General features: G+C 42.8%; 1 protein-coding gene across 2 annotated transcripts in view; it reads left to right on the top strand.

The window, feature by feature from the left end:
- LIPA (lipase A, lysosomal acid type) overlaps nt 1–22859 on the top strand; it is a 104787-nt gene extending 81928 nt beyond the window's left edge. For both annotated transcript variants that reach the window (XM_068548160.1, XM_068548159.1), the window contains exons 4-10: nt 8378–8576; nt 9699–9808; nt 11351–11487; nt 14007–14153; nt 15031–15102; nt 21592–21663; nt 22542–22859. In XM_068548160.1, coding sequence (XP_068404261.1) covers nt 8378–8576; nt 9699–9808; nt 11351–11487; nt 14007–14153; nt 15031–15102; nt 21592–21663; nt 22542–22775 — 971 coding nt within the window. In that variant the 3' untranslated portion in view covers nt 22776–22859. The remainder of the gene's footprint in view (nt 1–8377; nt 8577–9698; nt 9809–11350; nt 11488–14006; nt 14154–15030; nt 15103–21591; nt 21664–22541) is intronic.
- Nucleotides 22860–26506: the final 3647 nt, after the last annotated feature.

Below are 26506 nucleotides of genomic sequence, written 5' to 3'. Positions count from 1 at the left end.
CATTTGTGCCATATTTTAGATTCCACATATAAGTGATATCATATGGTATTTGTCTTTCTGACTTACTTCACTTAGTATGTTAATCTCTAGTTGCATCCATGTTGCTGCAAATGGCATTATTTCATTCTTTTTTATTCCATTGTATGTATGTACCACATCTTCTTTATCCATTCATCTGTCGATGGACATTTAGGTTGTTTCCACGTTTTGGCTATTGTGAACAGTGCTGCTATGAACATAGGAGTGCATGTATCTTTTTGAATTATAGTTTTGTCCGGGTATATTCCCAGGAGTGGGATTGCTGGATCATATGGTAATTCTATTTTTAGTTTTCTGAGGAACCTCCATACTGTTTTCCGTAGTGGCTGCACCAATTTACATTCCCACCAAGAGTGTAGGAGGGTTCCCTTTTCTCCACACCCTCTCCAGCATTTATTGTTTGTAGATTTTTTGATGATGGCCATTCTGACCGGTGTGAGGTAGTACCTCACTGCGGTTTTGATTTGTATTTCTCTAATAATTAGTGATGTTGAGCATCTTTTCATGTGCCTACTGGCCATCTGTATGTCTTCTTTGGAGAAATGTCTTATTAAGGTCTTCTGCCCATTTTTCAGTTGGGTTGTTTGTTTTTTTGTTGTTGAGCTGTATGAGCTGTTTGTATATTTTGGAGATGAAGCCTTTGTCTATTGCATCATTTGCAAATATTCTCTCCCATTCTGTAGGTTGTCTTTTCATTTTTTTATGGTTTCCTCTGCTGTGCAAAAGCTTGTAAGTTTGATTAGGTCCCATTTGTTTATTTTTGTTTTTACTTCTATTGCCTTGGGAGACTGACCTAAGAAAACAATGGTACAATTTATGTCAGAGAATGTTTTGCCTATGCTCTCTTCTAGGAGTTTTATGGTGTCATGTCTTAAATGTTTAAGTCTTTAAGCCATTTTGAGTTTATTTTTGTGTATGGTGAGAAGGTGTGTTCTAACTTCATCGATTTACATGCAGCTGTCCAACTTTCCCAACACCACTTGCTGAAGAGACTGTCTTTTTCCCATTTTATAATCTTGCCTCCTTTGTCAAAGATTAATTGACCATAGGTGTGTGGGTTTATTTTTGGGCTCTCTGTTCTGTTCCATTGATCCATATGCCTGTTTTTTGTACCAGTACCACACTGTTTTAAAGAATCCCCTGATTTAGGCAATCCTTTGCCTGTCTGGTCAGACCTCTACTAATTAGGAAGCTTGAAATGTGTATTTAGAAAGCTCTTAGTGACCTGTGGAGTGTATGTGGGCTGTTTCTCATTGTTAAGCAAACTTCTCCATCAAAGTGTTGAGCTTACCCCTACTTTGCACCAACTCCAATAAGGGAATTGAAATTCAGAAATCCATCCTTTATAGGGAAGTGGTTATATTTTAATCTGCTCAGCCTTATTTCAGAAAGTCACGGGATGCTGACACTAGAAGGATCTCAGAGTCCTGCCTGGGCCGGCAGTTTGGAGAACTTGCATTTTTAACATAACTCCCTAGTGGATTCCAAGGGAAAATCCTTGGGTTTGGGAACCCAGGTTCTAGAGCAACACTCTCATTTTACTGGGCGTGACAGGTTCAAAGAGGGAAGGGGATTTGCTTTAGGTCAAAAGATAGTGGCCCAGCCAGTTTGACTCCGGGTTCAGTGTTCTTTGAAATGGAGTGCGCGGCCTTATGTAATAAGTATTGAGCAACTTGATCCTATGATAGCATATTTATTTCAGTTGGTTAAAACAAAGAAATAGAGAAAGGCCTGGCCTAAAATACATAAAGTAGCAACAGTAACAGCGAGGCCAACTTACTTGTGCCTAACTGGGAAATAAACTGTAAAATAAAGCCATCATCAAAAAAAGCGCCAACTGTGGAACATTTATATCTGAAAAGCAGTATGTGTCTGACGGCCTGGTGAGTGAAGTGCATTCTGGAGTGTGAGTAATTGCCTTTGTGCAGAAACGGTCTTTGAACTTTGCCTTGGGGTTGCCCATTGAACTTTCTGAGTCATAATTGAAAATTCACAACCTGGCTTGTGAGTTAGGTTTTGGGGGGAAAGACCATCAGGCTATGGTTTTAAAAAAAAATTTTTTTTTTTTTTATTCTATGCTTTAGGTTTCTGACCAATTTCTGGGTTTTCTATTCTTCCCTTGTACGTGGTTCCTAAGGAAACCATTTCCTAAACGCAGTGCTCTAACAAGCTAAACAGAGGCCTTGATCAGCTGGGATGTAATTCCTCGCCTCCCAGTGGCACTGGACAGATGTAGGGCCATTAGTCAGTGCCCGGGCTTGTTGACTCTAGCTCCCTGAGCTCACGCCCAGGCTCGCTTGGACCTTGATGGCACGCCGGGTAGGGGGCTGTATTCAGACCCTCTGCGTAACTGAGCATCACAAGGCAGTGTCAGCTGCACAGCACAGTTTGTCTCGTATTGGCAGGTTGGAGCTGGGGCTCAGAGTCAGAGTGGAAAGGAAACGAGTGCTCTGCTCGGCACCCCTCCCTCCTCCAGTGTTCCCTCCCTTCCTCCCGCTTAACCTCGATGTCACTGCAGGGAGGAATTCCCCAGCTGCTCACACCCGCTCAGGGTGGCCCCTGGCTACATAGCCTCATAGCTCTTTGTGTGTTTCCTTCATAGCAGTTAAGACATGTAAGACAATAAATAATAGCGTATTATGTCAGTGATGATGCTTATAACCTCGGTCCTCCCCACTAGACCATGAGCTCTTGGAGAGCCCAAACCTTTTCTCATTACTTGATAATCTCTCCGGCCCAAGGCTTCAGTCTACCCGCTTCTACAGTCCTGGTCCTCCTGGGGACCGGGTTGACCAAAGCATCCGCACTTTATAATGTTCCTTGCCCAAGACCACATTGAATTAAGGATCCTCCTGAGCTCGGAAGCACCGTACCTCTGTTTGAAGGCAGGCTGTGGTAGCAGAGAAGGGCAGGGGAAGCAGAAAGGCAGTTTGGCATGGAGATAACAAGCACTTTGGTGTCACGTAATCACATGGTTCCCAGTTCCACCATATACTAATTGTATTTACATCCTTGGGCGAATTATTTCTTTTTTCTATGCCTCAGAGTCCCCATCTGTAACGTAGGAAGAATAACATAAATGGCATAGTGCCATCCTGGGTACGCAGTAAACTCTAATTAAGGCAGCGCCCTGGAAAGTGCACATGGTATATGTGGGGTGGGTATCTCTGTGTGTGTGAATATGCACTGTTTTTTTTTTTATTATTTCTTTCCTTCCTTTATTCCTTCCTTATTGCTTTTAGTCATCAAATTTGCCTGGAGCGAGCGCCACGTGACAGACTCAGCATTGGGTGCCACGGAGGCTGCAGTGAATGAGACAGACCGATTGCTGCCTTCTTGTTGCTTAGCGATCAAAGTGACCACCACTGCTGCTGGTGGGGCGAATGGCATCCTGAGGATGGGGTGTTTTTCTTCCCTGCTCTGTGATCCCGGCACTATTGTGTTTCCTTCTGCCGAGGGTCACCCCCTTTCCAGCAGGGTGACTGTGAAATGTGAGTGCAGTGATCTGGGCAGTGGCAAAGTCTGCATGCCTTTCTGAACGCTTCCTGTGGTTGGGCCATGTGCTGCACTCTGTGTGAACTGTCACATGACTTGTCACACAGCTCTTGGATGTAAGGGCTCTTATTACCCCCTGTTACAGAGGAGGAAACCAAGGTTACAGAGGTTAATTAACTTGCTCATTATAAAGTAGCTGGTTGGTAGTAAAGGCAGGATTCCCACGGCTTGTGATGGCATGTCTGCCCCTTGGGCTCTTAGCACTGCAGCAATGTCTCTGATCAAGGGACAGTGTGCAAAGTGCTTGATTTTAGATAACCTGCGTACCAGCTTCCATTGCTTAAGTTCCTGATGATGAGTGCTTTGGAGATAAGCCTCTCCTTAGTAATGATTTATTACATTTGTACATTTATTATTATTATTGTGAGTCACTATTATTTATCAGCTATTGTATCATCCCCACTTTAGAAAAGGACATCGATACTCCAGAGAGATTGAGTAAATTCTAAAGGGTTTCATATCCAGTAAGAACCAAAGTCTGTTTCATGCCAACGCGCTGATCTTTGTGATCGCCTCCTCCTCCTCCTTCTTTTGGTTCTTTGTTGGACCTCAGCTGATTTCTCACACCATTTTTGAGCATGGTGGAGGCCTGTCCAGACACTGCCCTGGTAGAGAAGGCCAGTGCTTGGGAGGCAGGAGGAACTTCCCCGTGCACCCGGTCATCTTCCTCTTGTGAGGCTGTGGGCTCAGCAGATTCATTTTTGGAGGCTGAGTAATCCCCTCCTGGCTTCCACCCATGTTTGGCCCCATCAGGCAGGCAGCGCCGTGGCGGCCCGTCACCGGGATGCATCTCTTTGCTGGCTCTGTGCTAACTACGTAGGTGACTGTGATGAAGTCACTTGCCCTCTCTGGGCCAAGGTACTTTTAGGCCTTTCCCTCAGCCCCCGGCCCTCGTACAGCCAGTTTGGACAAGCTAATTGCAGGGCACAGCAGGAAAGGCAGCCCTTGTCCTGACCTGTTGGTTTGTTGCTCAAAGACAGGCCAGGCTGCAGGTGCTGGAGTGTGTGGGCTAGGCTGGTCCTTGGAAGAATTGCCTGAACGGGCAAGGTTGCATATCGCGGCCTGGCCTCCTGTTCTCTGTCTCCTCCATCCATCTACTAGAGATTCCTTTCTTCCAAGCACTTGGTCCAACTCCCTCCAAAATAGCTTTCTCTCTTTGGCTTGTCATTCCCTGAGGGCCTCTGTATGTTGTAGAATGACTCTCTGTTGTTAGCCTTTCCCGTGGCAAAACCGCTAAGAGCGTGGACCCTGGCATTAGACTTATGTGGATTCGAATCCCAGCTCCCCCGCTTACTAGCTCTTATCCAATCTTGTGCAAATTACTTGACTTCTCTTAGCCACAATTTCTTGTTCTGTTAAATGGAAATAGTACTAACTTCATAGGATTTTCAGCACAGTGCCTTAGAGCACAGGGGTGCATAATAATATAGCTAGCTGTTAATTCAGTCAGCTTCTCTCAGCAGGATGAAAAGAAATCTGATTAAAGTAATTCACTGGAAGATGTGAATGGCAGTAGGTTTAACCCTCCTAGAGAGAAACTTCTTTTTCCAGCAAATCCTTAAATCCTTGATCGGTGGCGGGATGGGAAAGATGACATCATGCCTTCCTTTCTCCCCACTCCCCCCCTCTTAGGAGCAGGTGGGAGAAGCTGGCAGACAGGTGGGTAGGCCCGTCACAGTGCCCTTGTCTATTCTGCTGCCCTTTTGCATTCACTAAATGCCAGAGGGAAGGGACAAGCAGTTTAGCACCCATTTTCCACCCCGGGACAGGATTTGTCAATATTTTCTCTTTGTTGGTGGCCCATCATGTCAAATGGAATCACGGGCATGGGAAGCCCAGTGGGTTGTATCCTCTGCAGCTTCCTCCTTAGAGGCCCCTTTTGTTCTGGGAGGAAAGGGAGCTGGCCACACCTGCAAGGATGTGCACCCCTGAAGGAAGTCCTTCATATCCCCTCTATGCCCAGGTCAGACGAGGCACCACGCGCTACCAGCAGTTTCCCAAGCTGCCTGTGCATCCGACTCCTATAGGGAGCGTTTACGTTTTACAGTACCCTCTGGGGTCCCATCTGGCTGAGGCCTGGGATGCAGTGTCAGTTCTCTGCCAATCCAGGCTGCCGTTTCTTCACCCGAACCCTTTGTGGGGCAGTCTGTCTCTTACTTAAGAACCGGCTCAAATATTCCTCCCCTGGCTGAGTACTTTTCTCTTTCCTCTGGGCTTTCCTGCGTGGTGGTCTGGCCTTTTCCACACAGGGCTAGAAGGTAATCGTGTGTCTGTCTCCTTCACTAGAATGGAGCTCCGTGGGGGAGGGAGCATGGCTTACCCACGTTCGTGTCCCTGAATCCAACACAGTGACTAACACAGAGTAGGTAGCAGGACAAGTTTATACAAAATGTAACGTGTGTTTTGAATCACTTGATTTTTTTTAACTTCTAGTGCACTGCTTATTATACAGTAAAATTCTCAGTAAAATCTCTTCAAATGAATGAGTAGGACACAGCTGAGAGGCCTGAGGTTGCTGAGGTGCCATTTCTCAGCCATGTGCCTTTCCATGCCAGCCCCTTTCCTCCCCTGCTGGCATTTCCCACGAGAAAGCCGTGGGGTCTGCCATATGCTTTGCAGTTCTTGGCCCAGATCCTCCAGATTTGAAAACACCTGGTTTTTCAAGAACAGATTCACTATTTTCTTCCTATCTGGTGCCATCTTTTATATCTGTTCATTGAGCTTTCGTATTCAGCTTGAAGTGAGGGATGGGGGAATCCCAACAAACAAAAAGAGAATTAGAAAAAAAAGTGACTTCGATCCGCTCCCTTCCCCTGTGACAGGTGTCTTAACAAATCACTGAATTTTCTCCACCACCCCGTCCCCCGACACACACTGGATGGCTTTGCTGTCACCCTGGGGTCTGCATGGTCGGTTTGTGCGTGTGTGTGTGTGTGTGTGTGTGTGTGTGTGTGTGTGTGTAGCTGTGTCCTCTTTGTCCTTGGGCAGTTACTTTCATTTTGTAGGTACCCAGCTGATTGTGGCATAGAGTTAATGGATGTCCACAGATTACCCCTTAATGTAAACAGTTTATTTAAATTCCAAAGTAATTAAACATATTTTCTTTGTTTCTTTTTCTGTTAAACAGAGACTCTTTATAACCTGGATTGCAGTAGTGGTTGTTTTAGGCAAAGCCAAGTCCATGGAAATTCAATGTATGGGGCAAATATAGGAACTTTGGGAAACCCTTCTATGGAGTGTAGGGTGAGGGGTCTGGGAATGTTTTAAGCCTCGTGCAGGGGTGAATGGTAGGTACAGGCTGCAGAGGTGAATGGTAGGTATGGGCTGCAGTGGGGGATTTGCAGGTATTGTTGGAAGCCCCTCAGCCACCATAATTGGCACACGTGCATGGTGGGCACACATGCGTGGTGGGCACATGCTTGAGTTGGCCGCCTGCACTTTCCTGGGCTTCACGCTCACCTCCTGGGAAAGTGTCAGTGGCTCCTAATTGCCTGTGGGAATCCAGAAGTTATTTATTGGTGATGCTTAAAGAGTTTCCTGGTATATCTTCAACTTGCCAACTCCCAAATTTCTCCCTTGAAGCCTTCTGGGGGGTTAGGGAGGGAAGTGCAGAGAGATTTCAGGGGAATTTGAAATACTCCCCATCAAGAAAAGGTAGGCAGAGAAAAACAAATACCGTATGCTAACACATATATATGGCATCTAAAAAAAAAAAATGGTTCTGAAGAACCTAGGGGCAGGACAGGAATAAAGACGCAGACGTAGAGAATGGACTTGAGGACATGGGGAGGGGGAAGGGTAAGCTGGGACGAAGTGAGAGAGTGGCATGGACATATATATACTACCAAACGTAAAACAGATAGCGAGTGGGAAGCAGCTGCATAGCACAGGGAGATCACAAGCTGGGTGCTTTGTGACCACCTAGAGGGGTAGGATAGGGAGGGAGGGTGGGAGGGAGATGCAAGAGGGAGAAGATATGGGGATATATGTATACGTATAGCTGAAACTAACTTTGTTATACAGCAGGAAGTAACACAACATTGTAAAGCAATTATACTCCAATAAAGATGTTAAAGAAAAAAAAAAAAAGAAAAGGTAGGCAGCTGACTCCTGGTCCCTGAAAACTGGCACCTGACCCCCTTTCCAGCTCAGTCCTGGCCTGGCTGCCCCACTCTCTATCCTGCTCTCCCCTCCTCGGTTCTCCCACCCCCATTGAAACCCGTCCTCCTTTCTCAGGACTCTGCCCTGTGAAGTCGGCTGCACAGCCTCAGGTTTTCCACTAAGTGTCTGAAGAGGCACAGGTTGGAACCAGCAGCAAGGAATTTGGCCCCCAGCGTGCTCTCCTTCTGCCTCGCTCTAACTCTCCTTTCCCCAGCAGAGACCACCGCGGTGCCGACACGCCTTCTCTCTTACTGATGACCAGCAGGAGCGCCTCTTGGAACAAGGCAGTCCTGCCCCACTGGTCCCCATATGTTGCCAAGGTCTTTTCTTGGTTAGCCTGACTTCCTGGTCTTTTAAGGTCAAGTCTTCTTCCTCATGGCCCAGCCCCAGAGCACCTTGGATGGGTGGGAAGTGTCTTCATGTGCCCAAGGAAAACACAGCTCCCAGGCACCCTTCACACAGTATCTATAGTACAGTTACCACTGAATGATAATGCTACCTCAGTCTTTTGTTTCTGTTGCATTATTTGCTTTGTGATCTTTTGTGACTTTTCTGATTAGCAGGATATCATGTTTGTTTTGAAGCTTGGTGCTGCTAACTCCTAAACATGATTGCTTTCCAGGTCCCAGACCAGTTGTGTTCCTGCAGCATGGCTTGCTGGCAGATTCCAGTAACTGGGTCACAAACCTGCCCAGCAGCAGCCTGGGCTTCATTCTGGCAGATGCGGGTTTTGATGTGTGGATGGGGAACAGCAGGGGAAACACCTGGTCTCAGAAACACAAGACTCTTTCAGTTTCTCAGGATGAATTCTGGGCCTTCAGGTATCTTTGAATTGATTATGAGGGGGGTCTTTTTCCTTGGGACCCTCAACGTAGACACTGGGGAGGCAAATAGATGGGAAACTCAAGATCATATGATGGGAAACTAATGGTTTATGAAAGGTTTTACACCTTGTTAGGAATTTAATAAATAGCAGTAAGGTAAATTATAAATAAATGATTACATTTATGGATTAGATTCAATAAGGGATTTTTAGTTATTTTGACATTCCTGGTGGTGTGGGTGTCGCTGTGTAAATTGTGTACCATACCCTTCTCCCTTCCTCCATAAACACGTCCTCCAAATATTCAGTCTTCTTATTTCTAGAAGTTCTCCTCTTCTCTCTCTTACTTCTGGCTATACCAGTTGATCACTGCATGATATTAGGCATGTGGCATAAGCCCTGTGTCTGTTGCCTTTTTTGTAAAATGGGGATAATAAATACCTTTCTCATAAGGTCACTGGGGGCTTAAAGGAGAGGATACAGGGAAAGAGGCTGGCACAGAGCCTGGCACAGCACAAGTGGTGGTTACAGTCAGTACACATGCGTACAGGTTCAGGACTGTGTCTCTGTACCAGGCATTAGAGAAAGTCAGCACCATGACTCCTTCAGGCTTGCTTCCCCATTTGTAAAACCAGAACCTACCCGAGGCCGTGAAACACAGGAATGAGAGCTTTTACCAAAGGCATGTCCAAGAATATACTTGTTGTTAAACGCTATTTGTAATAGCGAAAAATTGGAAACTACCAAATGCCCATCAGCAGTGAGTGAACAAATAGTGTCATGTATTTACACAGTGACCAGCCGACAGCTATATGTGACGGCAAAGATGAAGTCAGATGCAGAACGATACACGCTGTTTGATCCCATTCATAGAAAAGTTCCCAAATGGATCAAACTAATTTATGGTTTAAAAAAGGGAGGATAGTGGTTATTTTGGGGAGGCATGGTTAGCAAGGAGCCCAGGGAGGCCTCTGCAGTGCTGGTAATGTTCAGTTCCCTGTGCTCAGGGCTGGTTTACCCAGCTGTGTTCAATTTGTGATAACTCATCAAGCAGCACACTTGTATGCTGTTGTATTTGTATGCAATGTCTCAATGAAAAATTTCCTTTTCTGGATTACAGTTACGATGAGATGGCAAATTATGACCTACCAGCTTCAATTAACTTCATTCTGAATAAAACTGGCCAAGAACAAGTGTATTATGTGGGTCATTCTCAAGGCACCACGATAGGTATGTATAAAATAAAGATGGGAGGTTGATATAATGTTTTTTTACAGTTTGTATCCATTCTTAAAAGTGAAATATAAAAAAATAATGTTCAGATAGAGTTTTGTGTTTGTTTCTTAATGCCAGGCAGAAATAATGAATAGGGCAAAGAATTTTGGTAATGTTGAGTCTTCTCTGGATATTCAGACAAACATAAATAGATGAACATGGTGTATGGTTCCCTTGATTGAAGGAATCAGTGTAAACCACAGCCTATTACATATTTTCCTAGTTAAGTGATATGGGAATGTGAGAGAGTATAAAGCAGGAAGTTGTATAAGTGCAGAGACTTTTATAAAGAAAACAAGGAAATACACTGATTTTTTAAAGTGAAGTGGAATAAAGCTAGCTACAAGGATGCCATAGTACACTTTATTTACAAATAATTTTTAAAAGTCATATATATTTTTAATTTATGCTGATGATAAAAGTATTGTGTATTCATTGTAAACAGAAACAGAAAATTTAGCAAAGTTTAAAAAAAAAAAGATTGCCAGGAGTTCTCTGGTGGCTTAGTGGTTAGGACTTTGAGCTTTCACTGCCTTGTCCTGGGTTCAATCCCTGGTCGGGGAACTGAGATCCTTCAAGCCACGCGTTGTGGCTCCCCCCCTTCCCCCCAAAAAATGCTCATAATTCGAGCAAACAAGAGTTCCTCTGATTAGGGACTAGAGACCTGTCCCATAATTTATTTAATTCCCCCGTTAGTGTTTACTGTGACTAATATCTTTGTGTTCCTATCACACAATCTTCTTAGAATACATTCCTAGAAGAAAACTATGATATGAAAGGTATGAATGCTTTGAAGTGTCTCCATATACGTGGTTAAGTTGCCTTGCCCTCACTACCACTCCTCTTTGTCAACTTGAGAGACTTCAAGCAACAAGTAACATAGACGTAATTGCCCTTCTTATCAATGGACTTAAGCATTTTTTTCATCTATATTCGTTCTTCCATGACTTGTCCATTGGTGTCCTTCGCCCCACTGCTTTCAAAATTGACATTCTGGGGCCAAGTTTAAGGCAAGAAGTGACCTGAGAGGAAGCTAAAAGATATTTTAAAGCTAGAGGATTCTAAATGTGTAAGTTCCTTTCGAGTCCTTGGTGACTGCTTTGAGTACCTTCGTACATCATTCTTAGTGATGGAGGCAGAGCAGTAGGGGATGGACACAGTGGGGTGGAGCTGTTAGGAATAGTCTTGGATTCCCTGGCCTACATCATTAAAGGAACGGGAAACATCTTCTGGTTCTAGCAACCTGGATTTCTTCCAGTGCATATGTAGGCTGAAGATCGAAACAAGCACTTAACAAAACTTGATTTACTGGTTTAATCAAACTCAGTGTTTGTGCGCATAGGAGTTCAGAGGCCCTCATTTCACGAGTTTTGCCTCCTGGCATTGCTTGCACAGTTCTCACATTGCCACTAGAAGGCGACACGCATGCCTGCCCTTGCCTTTTCAGAGAAAAGTCCCAGAAGATGGAATTCTGTTATTTTCCTTTTGTTCCCACAGGTTTCATAGCATTTTCACGGATCCCGGAGCTGGCCAAAAAGATTAAAGTGTTTTTTGCCCTGGCTCCCGTGGCTTCAGCCAGGTTTGCTACTAGCCCTCTAGTTAAATTAGGACAATTTCCAGATCTTCTCATTAAGGTACTTGGATTCCCCCCACCTCCACTCCCTTCCCTCACAGATTTCCTTTTTGGTTCTGAAGAATTGGCCTTTAGAGGAAGAAGGTGTGCCTTCCTCCCCTGTGTTTTGCTATCAATGGAACAGTGGGTTTTCTTCTCTCCGTGGTTTTTCTTTCCCCCTTCACCCCTACCTCCAGATCCTGGGGAGTCAGGGAAGGTATCCTTAACTCCACACTGGAGCTCCCTGTTCTCGTGGTTAACACGTCAGTGCAACTCCCCACCCACCTTACAAAGAGAGCACGAGGAAGGCCAGGAGAAAGCAGCTTCAACCTCCTTGAAGTTGCCCTTTATTCCATAGGGTGGGTCCGTGCCTAGGAGTAGGCAGGAGATGGGAGACAAGCGATGTGCTGTTCCACATGCCCGACCCTGACCACACGGAGGGTGATCTATTATATTTTATTATATGGCCCCTAAGCAGAGGCCAGTAACTTCATCGGACCTCAATGTGTGAACCCTCCAGGCTTCGCTCAAGGAGGAAGCAGTTTTTATGAGGAGTTGAGAGCCAGCTGAGGCCAGATGGTCCGTTACGCATGCACTATCTATGTTTTATGTATGATACGTTTGTACACACACATATGAAATTCTATACAGAAATATATACTTAACTTACACTTATCTCTTGGCCATTTAAGAAATATGTTCACAGGACATATAGGCTATACTCTGACCTCAGAATCTGACTCTCACATAAGATGGGATTCTCTGTACCAGTGATCAGACAGGCAGGTAAGATGTGGACCCCTCTAACCACATTTATTTTAAATACCTTGGATACCAGAACCTTCGATTTTCATTATAAACAATTCGGAGATTACAAATAAAGTACCCTTCAACTACCAAGGCTTCTCCTAGTGCCTTCCTCAGAATTAAGCACCATGCTCAGTCTGGGGTCTTTTCCTATAGACCTTGTGTGTGAATTTATATACCTATATAGGTCCAGAGAGAAATGTATTGTTTTGTTTTAATGTAGACAGTATCCAACTATATAACTTGAGTACCTTGATAAAGACCCTATTTCCAAATAATGTCACATGTTGAGATACAGGGAATTAGGACTTCAACATATCTTTTTCAGGAGGGACACAATTCAACCCATAAAACTGCCTTTGTAGGCATTTGAATTTTTCACTCTGCTTGTCCCTCCAGAGGGTAGGCATCAGTGAAAGTGTAAATTGTAAGGAGACAAATTTGGGTTCACTCTAAAGAAGATCTTTTTCCTATTTCCTATTACACATGTACACGACGATCTGCCTTGAGGGCATAGTGACTGCCCCAGAAATACTTGAGCACAGGTCCAGGGGCCATTGGTCAGGCCTGATGTACACCAGGAGTCAGCAAGCGTTTTCTGTTAAAGGTCCAGATAATAAATATTTTTGGCTTTGTGGGTCATATGGTTTCTGTTTCAACTACTGAACTCTGCCTTTGTCTTTTTTTTTTGGCTGTGTTGGGTCTTCGTTGCTGCGCACGGGCTTTCTCTAGTTGCGGCGAGCGGGGGCTACTCTTCGTTGGCGGTGTGCGGGCTTCTCATCGCGGTGGCTTCTCTTGTTGCGGAGCACGGGCTCTAGGCACGTGGGCTTCAGTAGTTGTGGCACATGTGCTCAGTAGTTGTGGCTCGCGGGCCCTAGAACACACGGGCTTCAGTAGTTGTGGCACACGGGCTTAGTTGCTCCGCAGCATGTGGGATCTTCCTGGACCAGGGCTTGAACCCGTGTCCCCTGAATTGGCAGGTGGATTCTTAACCACTGCGCCACCAGGGAAGTCCTCTGCCTTTGTCTTGTGAAAACAGCCAGAGACAGTGTGTATAGAGAAAAGCATGGCTGTGTTCCAATAAACTTTATAAAAACAGGCAGTGCTGGCAGAGGAGGCATGGGGAGTTACTGTTTAAATGGGTACAGAGTTTCAATCTGAGATGTTGAAAGAGTTCTGGAGATGGATGGATAGTGGTGATGGTTGCACAACAATGTGAATGTACTAATGCTGCTGATCTGAACACTTAAAAATGGTTAAAATGGTAAATTTTGTATTAAGTATTAATAAACCCCAAAAGGCAGTGGGCAGGACTTGGCCCACTGGCCAATAGCATCGGATCAGATGTATGTGTCCTAAGCAGACACATTGCTGACCAACCACAGTTTCAACTCTTTCTCAGAAGTCGCTAGCAATCCATCAAAGTCAGATGAAACTTTGGGGATGGCCCTGGGATGAGGGATCATTCAGGCCCTCTCCCACTGTAAAAGTCTTCTGTGGACCTATTTCATTTTTTGCCTTCTTTTTTTCATTTGAGACTTTAAATACACGTCTATAACATCTGCTATTGCCTTAGTAGACGTATCGCACAGGTGTCCTAGTTTGAATGCCCACTGGTTGCCATTTCTCTTCTGAGGCCATCCGTGGACACGGTTGGCATGTGTCTGCTTGTGAGGTGGGACGTGGAGGCCATACACCAGAAGGAAATGCTGAGATATTCTTTTTATTTTGCAGGACTTATTTGGGGTTAAAGAATTTCTTCCCCAGAGTACATTTGTGAAATGGCTGAGTACGCATGTTTGTACTCATGTCATTCTGAAGGAGCTTTGCGGAAATATCTTTTTTGTTCTGTGTGGATTTAATGAGAGAAATTTAAATATGGTATGTATGTTTACAATAACACTTGGTTTTTACTGTCAGTGATTTTATCTGTGAATGTGCTTCTTTGTGTTGGAGGATGTGGGAGAGGCAGGAATGACCTCATTAGAGCTCTAAAGGATCTTTCATTTAAGGGGTATAAGAATCAACCTTGGCAGGTGCCTGGAACACCGTTTGTGGCTAACCTCGGGCCAGCCATTGTCAGCTTCCTACATTGTACCTATGTGGAAACTATGGAATGAGGAGATTGCTCATCATTTAAATTGCAATATTTATATTTATTCTAGTGATGTTTTTCTTCAAAATAATTACTATAAATGTGTTTAAATTTGGAATGGCCATTTACACACACACACACAGGCACATACCCACCCACGTATATATATTTATTTATTTATTTTATAAAATGTAAACCCTTGGCCAGCAATGTGCTGGTGTTTCTAAATACATTCGTAGTTTGTCATGTTGTATTTTGAAAACAGGCCTTAAAATTCTGGAATAAAGGCTCTAGGGAAGTTTTAAGGGATGTTAATTTTTCTTGTTTCTGATGAATAAAAGCAAGGTACGATTGTTATGTAAAATTTTGGAGATTCAGAAAAACATGAAGAAGAAAATAGAAATGAGCAGTAATCTCAACCAATACAGCCCCACGGTTACCATGTTACTGTATATCCTTCATGTGTATTCTGTGTGTATGTGTGGTTATTCATATTTTTACAGGACGTATTTGTAGTCAAAGAATCTTTTTTCCTGCTCTTAATCTCACGTATTTGAGATTGTGGCTCTGTAGTTTTTAATGCTTCAAGGTGCGAACTGTGTTTATTATCAATGCCTCCTTCAGGCTGTTTTCATTCTTTATTTCCACGTGTTTATTTTGCAGTCTAGAGTGGCTGTGTATGCCACACACACTCCTGCCGGAACTTCTGTGCAAAATATGTTACACTGGAGCCAGGTACGCATTCCAGGAGTACAGTGGGGGGTTTGTGGAACATCGGCCTTAGAAAGTTCTGTGCACTCCATGAAGCAAATAGAAAGATAGTCTGCTTACACATCTGAGCTGCTTTCCTTCATGAGTTATGTTTATATTGCTTGTGTTATCCTCCCTGGGGCAGACTGTACTACGGTGTGAGTTCACCAAACAGCTATTGGGGTTGACTTGCTTGTTCTTTTCTTCCCCCTCCCCTCTGTCAGTTTTTCACTGAGTCCCAGATTTATTTTATTTCTGTGTTGCTCCAGAAAGCAAGATTTTAGAGCAGCTTTGGAGATAGAAGCTGCTATTTCAGCATTAACCTATGAACACTGTATGCCTGAAACCTCAGTGGAGAAACAGAGCTAAATCAGTCAAGGATATAACTAAGGGACACTAAATTTTAAAGTACAGTTTTGATTGTATGATCACACATCACAAAAGTATGCGTGTTCATTCTAGAAAATTTATAAATTACATACGGGTATAATAATAAAAATTCTCATAAGGTGAAAAATAAAATTGTTCTGTAATCCCACACAGAGATAGAGAATGTGTACCAGGGATATAAAATGTCTCTGCATTCTACTCCATATCTCTTGCTGCGTATCATTTCAGAAAGAAGTGGTTAAAGATACAGATAGAAATCATAATTGTAGAAATAGATTGATTTCTTTTCTTCTTACTCTTTTATAGCTTTTTTTTTTTCACCTGACAATATGTCAGGGACTTTTTCTACCTCAGGACATGTTTTTGTACAATTTTTCCCCCAAAATTCTTTTTAAATATGAAATAACTCACCATTTAAGCTTGAAACCAAGAGGCAGTGAGTGCCTTGGATAGCAATTTTCAAACAACTGGCAGTCACTGCCTGCATCAGAATCATGTGAGTTGCCTTTAAAAGTACACTTTTTAATAAAATATTATTTTAAAAAAATAAGGGATATTGGGTTTGTGGTAGAGCTGTTGGATTAGCTACAATCCAGGCTTTTAAACACAAAGACTTCTGTGTCCCATCCCTAGAGATTCTAATTCATTTGGACTGGAGTGTGTATACCTTTATTGTTTTTAAACATCTTTGTCGAGGTATAAGTGACATACAGTATTTAAAGTGTACAGTGTAGTATGTTTTGCCATAGATATACACCTGCAAAGCCATCGCCACGATCAAAACAGTGAACGTTATCTGTCACCCCCAGAGGCCCCCTTTAATACCCCCTCCACCCTCTCCCATCTGCAGTGACCCATCTGCTTTCTGTCACTATAGGTTACTTTGAATTTTCCAAAGTTTTGTCTAAATATAATCATACAGTATATATTTGTTTTTGTCTGGCTTCTCTCAGCATAATTATTTTGAGATTCACCCAAGTTGTCATGTGCATCAGTACTTCATTTCTTTCTGGTGCTGAGTGGTGAGAATTTATATTTTAAAAAAATTCTGCCCATTAGATTCTTCTGCCCAACCGGATTTGGGAACCTCTGATCCGGGACATCACTGGCGCTTTGGTATCCTTCCTCAGTTGTCCCAGGAACGCTGTCAGTTGCGAGTGCTATCGGTTACCTCTCCTTGGGCTCATCCCTATGGGACCAGGCGGGACCCAGCCTGAGGCTTTTAGCCCCATAGTGACTGTAGGGCCTAGTGTTAAGCGTCAGTGACTCAGTACCAGAGTTTGGCCTAGAAGAGGGGCATCTGGAAGGCAGGTAGCTCATGACATGCTGCAGAGCACACCCTTACCTCTGAAGGAATGTCCCGAAACCTTCAGAAGTCCTCAAATGTTCACTCCCAAGTGTCCACTCCGTCCCCTACCTTTCTCCTCGGGCACTTCTCCATCTAGAGCCGCTTGTTTTCTCTGTATACCCTGCCATCAGAAGAGCCTTATCTTTCTGAGCATTTTTACCCTCTCACCTAATGGACATTTTTCAGCAAGGTCCAGTTTCTGTCACCTCAGGAGTCAGTGCTCCCTTGTGTGGAGGACCACTAAGCTGAGCTGAAGGCAGATGCTGAGCGGCCCACGCGTGGTACCCCCCATGCCTCAGCAGAGCGCAGATGACCGCCAGCCCTAGCCTTTCAGGTACCCTTGGGAATGTGGTGGCCAGAGCTGTCAGAGTGCCCTGTTGCATGTCACGGCACTGTAGTCCTGCAGCCTTTTGTGCTGCAGGCCCCCACTGGCGCTAGGTTTGCCTAGAGCTCTTGGCTTGGCTGCAATCCAGGCCCCTGCTCTTGTTCCAGCCCTTTTGTCAAGCAGCTGACTGGGGCCGGAGGCTGCTGGCTGTGGATCAGAGCACCACCCTCGGGCCCAGTGGTGACCCTGTGGGTTTAGGTCCTCGCCGCATCGCAATGTGCGCCGCGAACGTTTCTGACCCCAGATTCCCTGCAGAGGGCAGCCCTGCCCTTTGTTCTTCTGCTCCGTGTGTCATCCCTTTGTTAAGAAAATGGTTGCTTTGTGCAGCTGTTTCATAGGACCTTCCTGATTCTCCCTCCTCTGGGCTGTTGGCCAAGGGCTGCCAGCCAGGGACTGCCACTCTCTGCCTACCCAGGACATGCTGGGACAGCAGGCCTGGTTCCTGCTGGGAGAGGCTTTTGCTGAGGGTGTGCAGGGCCTGGACGCCGGCAGGCTTGAGGGCTGCGATTCAGATGTGAAGTTGGGAGGTTTCCAGTGGCAGGAGTTTGGGGGTGCCCTTAAAGGCCATTCTATTCATAGTAAATTTTGAAATGGATCTTTTGTATAAGTAATTAACATTCAGTTCTCGAAGTTCTAAAACCTAGTTCTTCACTGGGTTTTTTTAATTTAGCTTACAAATCTTCTTCTTCTCTTTATAAGCCTCCCACGTTTCAGAGACCCTCCGGAATCTCTAGCCCCCCTTGCCGGCTATGCCCAGAGCCCAGCTACTTGCTCCTGTTTGAAGAAGGCCGGTCCTAATATATCTACAGTGCTGTTCAGAATTACTTAGGGCGCTATAAAAAAATACAGTTTCTTGGGTCTACCCAAGACTTGTTGAGAATCAGAATTCCTGAGGGTATGGCTCTGGGATCTGCATTTTAATAAGCACCTTGTAAGATCTGATGTTCTCTATTGTTTGAAACCTGCTGCTTAAAAAAAAAAATGCATAATATACATTAGCTAAGCTCTTCAAAACACTGTAAGAGACATTTAGTGAAATTTTTGTTATACATATATGTTCATTATGAAATTTTAAAAATATGTGAGTACAAAGAAGAAAATACATTACCTGTATGCCTACCACCAGGGATAACTACGATTAGTATTTGCGTATTATAGGGGAGGTAAAATTTTTCCTTTACCCTCTTTGGGTTTCTGATTGGGACCGCTATAGGACAAATTAACTGGAGAAAAGCATATGGATTTTATTTACGTGTACATAGGAGCCCTCACAAAAATGAAGACCCAAAGAAGTAACTAGGCCTAAGTGCTTATATACTAGGTTGAACAAAGAGTAGCAGTTGTGGAAAAGTAACTAAAATATATGGGGAGACTTACAAGACATGAGAGTTATTTTCACAAGGTCTTTTTGTATAGATTTCTCTCAGCCTCCTCTTTTACGCTTCTTCCTCCCTGGTATAGGGAGGGCTTCTTTCACATGGGAGTTTTGTGTTCTCCTTTTAGAAAGAAAAAGGAAGGTCAGTGTCCTCTTCACATCTTCTGTTTTTCAGGTGCCTTTAACTCAAAATAATCATTATGCCAAAGCAGCATATTTTGGGGTGGCATGTCCTGAACTCTTACACTGTAATCTTATAATTTTTTGGTATAATTGTTTCCATTACAGGAGAAGGATTATGCTACATGCACTTTTTAATAATTTTAGTTTTTATTTGATTAAACAGCATTGTATTTCTGAGGTGCAGGCTAAGTTGCTGTATCAAAGACCCTAAAATACAGCAGCTAAATAAATAGTTTTCTTCCTCAGAATCCAGTCCAGACATCAGTGGCACACGGTTGTGGAGGAATTGTGACTTCTCCGGGAAGTCATGCAGTGACCCGGTGCCCCCCTGCACTATAGCTTGGCCATCTCTGGGGTGCTGGCCTCTTCTGCCTGGTTGAAACTGGGTCACGTTCATGGCAGTTCCAGCCCCCAGGAAGAAGGCACATAAGGGATATGGTTCCTACCCTGGCAGCCATGTGCTTAGCAAAGACTTTAGAAATTTTATTACTGAAAGGAAGAAGGCAAGAATGGGTACTGGGGGCCAAATAGCAGTCTCTGCCATAATCAAAAATGATTTTCCAGGTCAATAAACTACACTGAAAAATATTTGTAACTGAGGACAACTTTTTATTGTTTGAATTTATAATTATTATTACTACTACTATGATAGGTTTTTTTCGGCAATAAAACATTCTGGGATAAATATTCTTGAATTAGAGATCTGTCCTTATACATTAGGCAGATGACTTCCTTAGGATACAGTCTTAGACTTAGTGATCAGAGGGTAGGCATCTCTTTAAGACTTCCAAATATGTATGGTACTTTAGAAAGGTTGAACCTATTTACATTTTCATTACCAACAAGATGTTAAAATAATTTTTAAAATTATTTTACAATAGTTAATTTTAACATAATTTTAATTTTTAAAATTAATTTAAACTTAAAATATTCATATGTGGATAAAGGTGAGGTGGAAATGCTTATAATATTAGGAGAGACTTTAAAAACTGTCTCTCCCAGTATTATAAGCATTTTCACCTGACCTTTATCCACATAAGATTACCACTTAAGTATAGCCATAGTGCACGTTCAATTTTACTTTCTGACTTTTCTGCACTTAGTATTATTTATAAACAGTTTATCTTTCTATTGTATTATATTTATATTTACGACAGTGGCATACCATGTGTATATCGATGTAATATAATGTATTTAACCAAGTATCTGTCATTAGATGTTAGCTTATTAGCAGGTTTTTGTTACTATAAATAGTCTTCTTCACATTTCCCTCCTTCTGAGATGCCCTTTCAAGGGCGTAGTTTGAAGTCCTGTGACGCTGAGCACAAAAGTCAAATCTGAAGTTCAGCCTGAACTCTCGGCACGTCTTTCCTTTGTTTCTACACTCACTCTGGGTGCTTTATGTAAAAGCCAAAGACATATGTGAGAAAGTGACAAGCTAATGTCTGTCTGTGGGGGCAGAACAGCTTGCATTGATATATTTTCACTGGCAATTAGAGCTAGGGAAGAGATGCACTAACAGGTGCTGTAAATTCATATCTTACTCTGCTTGTTAAATGTGCTGCAGGTATTAATATGTGTCATTTGCAATGGCAAAAGCAGATGCTAAACATTCCCCCTGTAGTACCTCATCTCACACTGTTGTTTATTGTATAAAACAGTAGAATTTTATGCAATTGATAAGAACTGAAGCCAAAGGCAGTTCTGACAAAGAATGCCTAGGTTTGTCCTGTTTACCAGGCGCCACCCTCTGGCCAACGCTTAAACAGTTTCCAGTTCATTTGGTTCGCCAATTTTGGATTTAATTCTTGACATATTTTTAATTGGGGGATATAGAGGCGGTATGGATTTGCATTATTTAAAAATTTATGAATAAGTGAGTTTTTGTTAATATTTTTATATCATGCTATCCTAAATAAGCATACATTTAAATTTCATATACAATATCATTTCATGGCTCTAGTATCCTCAACTGATTAGAATTGTTCGGTGTGCAGTACAATTTGGTGATTTTACTGGTACTGGTACTCAAGAAAAAGTGTTAAATAAATGAAATTAATAAAATATTAAATAATATAGTCAAATAGGATGGATATATAGGAAATATGGAGATTATATGTAATATAATTACATGTACAATTAATGTATTTACATACTAATGTAAATATATTTATCCATATAAATACACATTAATATATTAATCCATGTGTTATATGTAATACGTATTTCTTTTTTTTTTTTAACATCTTTATTGGAGTATAATTGCTTTACAGTGCTGTGTTAGTTTCTGCTTTATAACAAAGTGAATCAGTTATACATATACATATGTTCCCATATCTCTTCCCTGTTGCATCTCCCTCCCTCCCACCCTCCCTATCCCACCCCTCTAGGTGGTCACAAAGCACAGAGCTGAAATATATGTATTTCTTTCCCAAGTGAGATAGTTAACTCTTTGGAAAAGTTTAAGATTCAAATTCCAATAAAAAAACATCAGCGTAAAGTTTATCCAACGGATGCAGTGTTGATCCAGGGTCATTTACAGCACATATGTGTAGCTGCTTTATTGTGTCATGTAATAGCTACTTTCCAATCATACAGTGAGAAATTGAGTCATTTAGGAAAGGAGAGCAAAATTATGCCGTTTTATTTTAAATTGCAGTTTGGAAATTAAAAGTGAATCTGGGTATCGGTGTAAACTTGCTATCTGAGGGGGTGAACTCTTGCAACCGGTGATGCTATATCAGATTTCTGTGTTAGATAACTTTATTTCTCCCGCAATTATCTTCTGTCTAGCTTATTAAATTGCAGAAGTTTCAAGCCTTCGACTGGGGAAGTAGTGCCAAGAATTATTTTCATTACAACCAGGTAAAGTCTTCAGAGTCTTTAGAATTAAAATGGGCCCTGAAAACTCATCAAGGAAGCCAGCCTGAGTTACGAGGATTCTGGCTGGGCTCAGGTGCGGGGCGAAATGGTCGGGAGGGTTGACTAGGTAGCCTTTGTTTTTCCCCCAGTCAATTCTAGAACAACCTGAGCATCCTGGTTCGTGCTTTGGACTTTGTCCTTTCCCTGGCTCTGTATAAATAGTCACCTCTGTCATCGGTCATGAGTAGTGACCAGGCACACAGACGTTAAGAGTCAGACAAGCCTAGGGCTGTTACCTGGTGGCTGGGGGCCTTGGCCAAATTGCATTGCCTAAACCTTTTCTTCCATATACAAATGAATTGACCACTTTTTGGATGCTAAGGGCTCTAAAATGTGAGGCACTCTGCCCGTGTTTTTCTTATTTAATTCTCAGAATATCCCTGTGACATGGATGTGATGATGATGATGATTAAAGAGGAAGAAACAGAGGCTTAGAGAATTTCTATGACTTGTGTCACACCCCAGAGGGAAGGGAGGTGTGGGTATGACTCCAAAGCCCCTTCCCAACCACCTGGTTTAGTTCTACAGCTTGGCATCAACTACCTGGGAGAATGACGCCTTCCTCCCAGGGGATGAAACTCGTTACCTTGCCCAGCACAGGGTAACAACTCGATAGCTAGCAGTTGTAACGGCCAGTATTTTTTTCTTGCGGGTTAGGCTTCTTTTTGTTCTGGTAATAGCAACTTGAAAAGTAAACAGAGTGATTTTCAAAATTTAGTCTTTGATTCTCAGATCGGATTTACTAATCAGTGTTTACTGGGGATTGTATTTTTGTCAATTAAAACAACGAAGACAAAGCTTTCTATGGGTTTTCATTACAGAGTTACCCTCCCTCTTACAATGTGAGAGACATGCTGGTGCGGACCGCTGTTTGGAGCGGGGGTCAGGACTGGCTTGCAGACGTCAGCGACGTCAATGTCTTACTGACCCAGATCTCCAACATGGTGTACCACGAGCACATTCCTGAGTGGGAGCATCTTGACTTCATCTGGGGCTTGGATGCCCCGTGGCGGCTCTATAATGAAATGATAAATCTAATGAGGAAGTATCAGTGAACGCCAGACTGGAGACATTTACTATCAAGTCATGTTAAATTTGTTTGCTTAATTTCTCTAAATATACTTGTTTTCCTTTCCCAAGCGTTTTGTATTTTTATATCCAAGAAAATTATGCCGTTGAAGATGCCCAGTTCTCTCCAGTTAGGATAAGAAATGCTTTCGCTTTTTTTGTCTAATCAAACAAACTGCCTGCAAACCTTTGATCCTCTCCCATGGGGAGGAGAGTGGTCTTAAACCTAAGGAGAGGTGGGTGATGGTTTGGAAATCTGCAGTTTCCACTGAGTGAGGCTGTGAGTGGAGACTGAGCCCTGATTAACCCCATTTGCAGGTAGTGGCTGCAGGTGGGACCCTGGATTCAAGGACTGTCCATCAAATGCTCTCCTTGAACAAATGAAGCAACCAAAGCTGGCAGAGGCAATGCCATAGGGCCCCCAAAACATAGATTTAGGGGTCTAATGTGATCTCTCCCACTACTCTGTAAGCTTGAAGATATATCTCACTTATCTCTGAATGCCCAGAATCTAACACAAAGCCTGGAATATTAGTGAGTTAATAAATCTATGCGGACTGACAGAATGTGTGACAAACGATGGGTCATTTAGCCATATGAAATTAGATGCACAGGTAACATCTGGGGGGGGGGTGCTGAAGTGGAATCTGATTTTTCGTGGCAACTAAAGTGAAATTGTGAAGAAAAGAGTAAAATTGTACTAGATGCGAAGGATATACATCCCCAGGAGGATGCCACTCTCCCCGCTGGCCTTATGTCCCCCTAAAGAAAGAACAGTTCTTTCTCCTTTGACCAAGGCAAACTGGTTTGGCCAATCAGGTACAAGATTCTTGGGTCAGGGCCAGAAAGAACAGGACAGTGAGTGGATATTTTTGTTTGTTGTTTTCCAGCAGTAGTGGGAGAGAGCTCGTCAGAGAATGGCTTCTGTGTCCTAGGTGACTTGGTTTCCCTTCTTTGGTTGCTGCCATGGAGTCTCCTTCAGATGCCCTTGAGAACTTGTGGTCAGTAAATCTGCCACTCAGACCATGGGAATGAATGAGCAGGGGCTACATTCTGTAGAGTCCGCCTGTTATTGGAGTGTTTTTCACTTCACCTCCTTCCCAAATTTTCTTTGGGATTTTTCTTCAGTATGTGGGCCAGTCCAGAGGTGGAGATGTTGCATGGTGGTTTTTGCTACAGTTGGGTTACACGGTGCATTTGCCTTTGTTGCTGGCCTCTAGCTCCTGATGCAGCTGTGTAGGCTCTTATATCCTTACAACCCTAGCTGCATTCATGTAGCTTTGTTTCACTGTTGGCTGACAGTGCAGAACAAGATTGGACCTTGTGCCTTGAGAAGTCCTGTAACAGGTTGGGAGGAGTTCTGACTCTGTTCTTTTCCACTGGGTTTACTAATATATTCTTTTGAGCAGAACACAAAGATCTCCACAGACCTCTAGGGCAAGGAGAAGACTGGTTAATATTCTGTCAACTTGCAACGCCAAGATCTTGTGTTTACTTGGGCAAATCCACTACATGTAGTCACAATTGAGAATGAAGTCATTTTTTTCGTTCGCCATAAGGGGGCACCCTTGGCTCTGCTTCTTACCTTTTCTGGGCTAGGCAGAGAACTTTGTTGATTTAGGAGCCAACTCGTAATTTGAGGCCTGGTAAGACCAACCATGTCTGTGGTCATTTCTGTCCGGGATTATAACTAATTCTTGCCTAATTCGTAATATCTGAAAAATGTTCTCAAAGAATAACTGTGCCCCAAATGGGACATGAAAATAAAAACTTGCCTAATAGGTAAGAGTGGTCAGAAACTCAGACATGAGGAGGAAGTGGGGAATGCTTTAACCAAGGCTTCACACTTATTAAGACTGTTGATATTATCTCCAAACAATGATTATTTTGTGTTTATGGGTATGAAATGTGTTAATTTGTTAAATGTAAACCTTTAAAGTATCCTATCATTTTAACTCGTCATTTTTTTTTTTTTGATATATGCAGAGATTTTCAAAATGTGACCCCTGAAAGACAACATCAAGTTATCATAATTCTGATTTTTAAAGTTTGTCAGTGATTCATTCAAGAGTATTTATTGAATATTTATTGTACTGTGCAAGGTACAGATTTCAAGATCAATTCCAAACTAAACAAGTAAAACCTTCTCTACCAACTTGGTTTAGTAGTACTAAAACAAATTAGTTTTACACTGTGTAAATGTGTGTAGTTTTACACGCATTTTTACACTGTGCCTTCCGGGGTTTTGAAGCCTTCTCATAAGGCTTTGATCTTTACAACACCCCTTTGACCGGTAAGGTGAGTATTTTCTCTGCTTTACAGTCAACGGTATGCCTTTTAATGGGGACGATTTTACATGCTTTAAATATTTTAAGCAGGTTGTTGAGAGTTCCAACAATGTCAGTAGAAGCACCCACTTACATGTGACACAGATGGATCAAAATATAAAGAGAACACTTTTAAAACCAAATGTGTATCAGCATCTGTGTCAAGTAAGGCCATCAAGGACTCTCTTGGGGGAGCTTATACCCCGCCCCCCCATGTTCTTCATCAGCATCCCCTACTGTTTTGGTGTTGATAATTATTGTTTTCTGAGTCTTTTGTAAACTGCCCTATAAATGCAACTTCGACGCCCCACTCCAACACGAACCTCCTCCTGTAGAGGTACCTACCTTGAAATTGACAATGACCAAGTTCTGCTCTCAGTTTGGCTCTTACTTCCTATTGAACCCTAGCTAGTCTTGACTTTTCTGAGACTGAGTCTTCATTTTTACAAGGAGGGATTAGATTTTGATCTTTGAGTTTGCTCCACCCTCTATGAGTTTTACGTGTTACAGCTGTAAAATGTTACAATACTTCTCATCTCTGATATCCAGGAATAATCGTTTCGGTTAGATAGATGCCAAGACAGTCTCACCTAATTATGGAAAGAAAAAATAATCGTAAAGGCCATGCAGAAAAAGAGATTGTGTCATTGGTAAAGGGTTTTTCCAACTACATCTTCTATTTTTTCTTGGGCGGGGGTGGGGGGGGCATTACACGTTGTCTTTTGGTGAGTTGGTTCCAAATAGCTTTGAGATTGTGTTAAATATGCACAGACCTGATTGGTGTACTCTCAGAAAAGTGATTGGATTTCTGTCAGAAAGACCACGCCAAGACAAAAATACACAGAAGTCAAAACCACCTGGAGAAGCACAAGAAATAGTGTGGCCAAAATCCTAATACCATCACAGGTCAGTAAACACCCCCTTCTATGGAAAACCATCCCAGTAATCCCAGTAAGTAAATAGACTTAAATGATATCAACCAGTGCCCCAGAAAAAAATGATTCCTTTTTAAGCCTCTATTTAAAGCCAGTATCTTCTAAAATGAGCATTGAGTTCACAGATACCTTTTGAACGTCATTATGTGCAAGGTACGACGCTTGACACTGGGGGAAAAAAATCCTAGAAGATAAGACTGTGTGCCCTAAAAAGACCTATTCATCTAGCAAGCCATGAAATAAATTTTGTGTAAGTTTAAAGTGTTTAAAGGTGCATGTTTGCCAATGCAGGGAGTGGCACCACTTAAGTCAAGGATAAATAGGGCTCAGTTTTACTTGGGTCCGTTAAGTGATGCTGGTTTCGATCTGTCAAAACGTGCCTACTGTTTCAGCATCCTCCATGAGAGAGAGTGGACAACTGATGAGATTTTAACTGACCACTTTCCCCGAGACAAT

This window comes from Eschrichtius robustus, chromosome 7 (genome assembly GCF_028021215.1).
Source record: "Eschrichtius robustus isolate mEscRob2 chromosome 7, mEscRob2.pri, whole genome shotgun sequence".
NCBI lineage: Eukaryota > Metazoa > Chordata > Mammalia > Artiodactyla > Eschrichtiidae > Eschrichtius > Eschrichtius robustus.
Note: the sequence above shows the minus strand (reverse complement) of the source record. Positions and strands in the feature narration are given on the sequence as shown.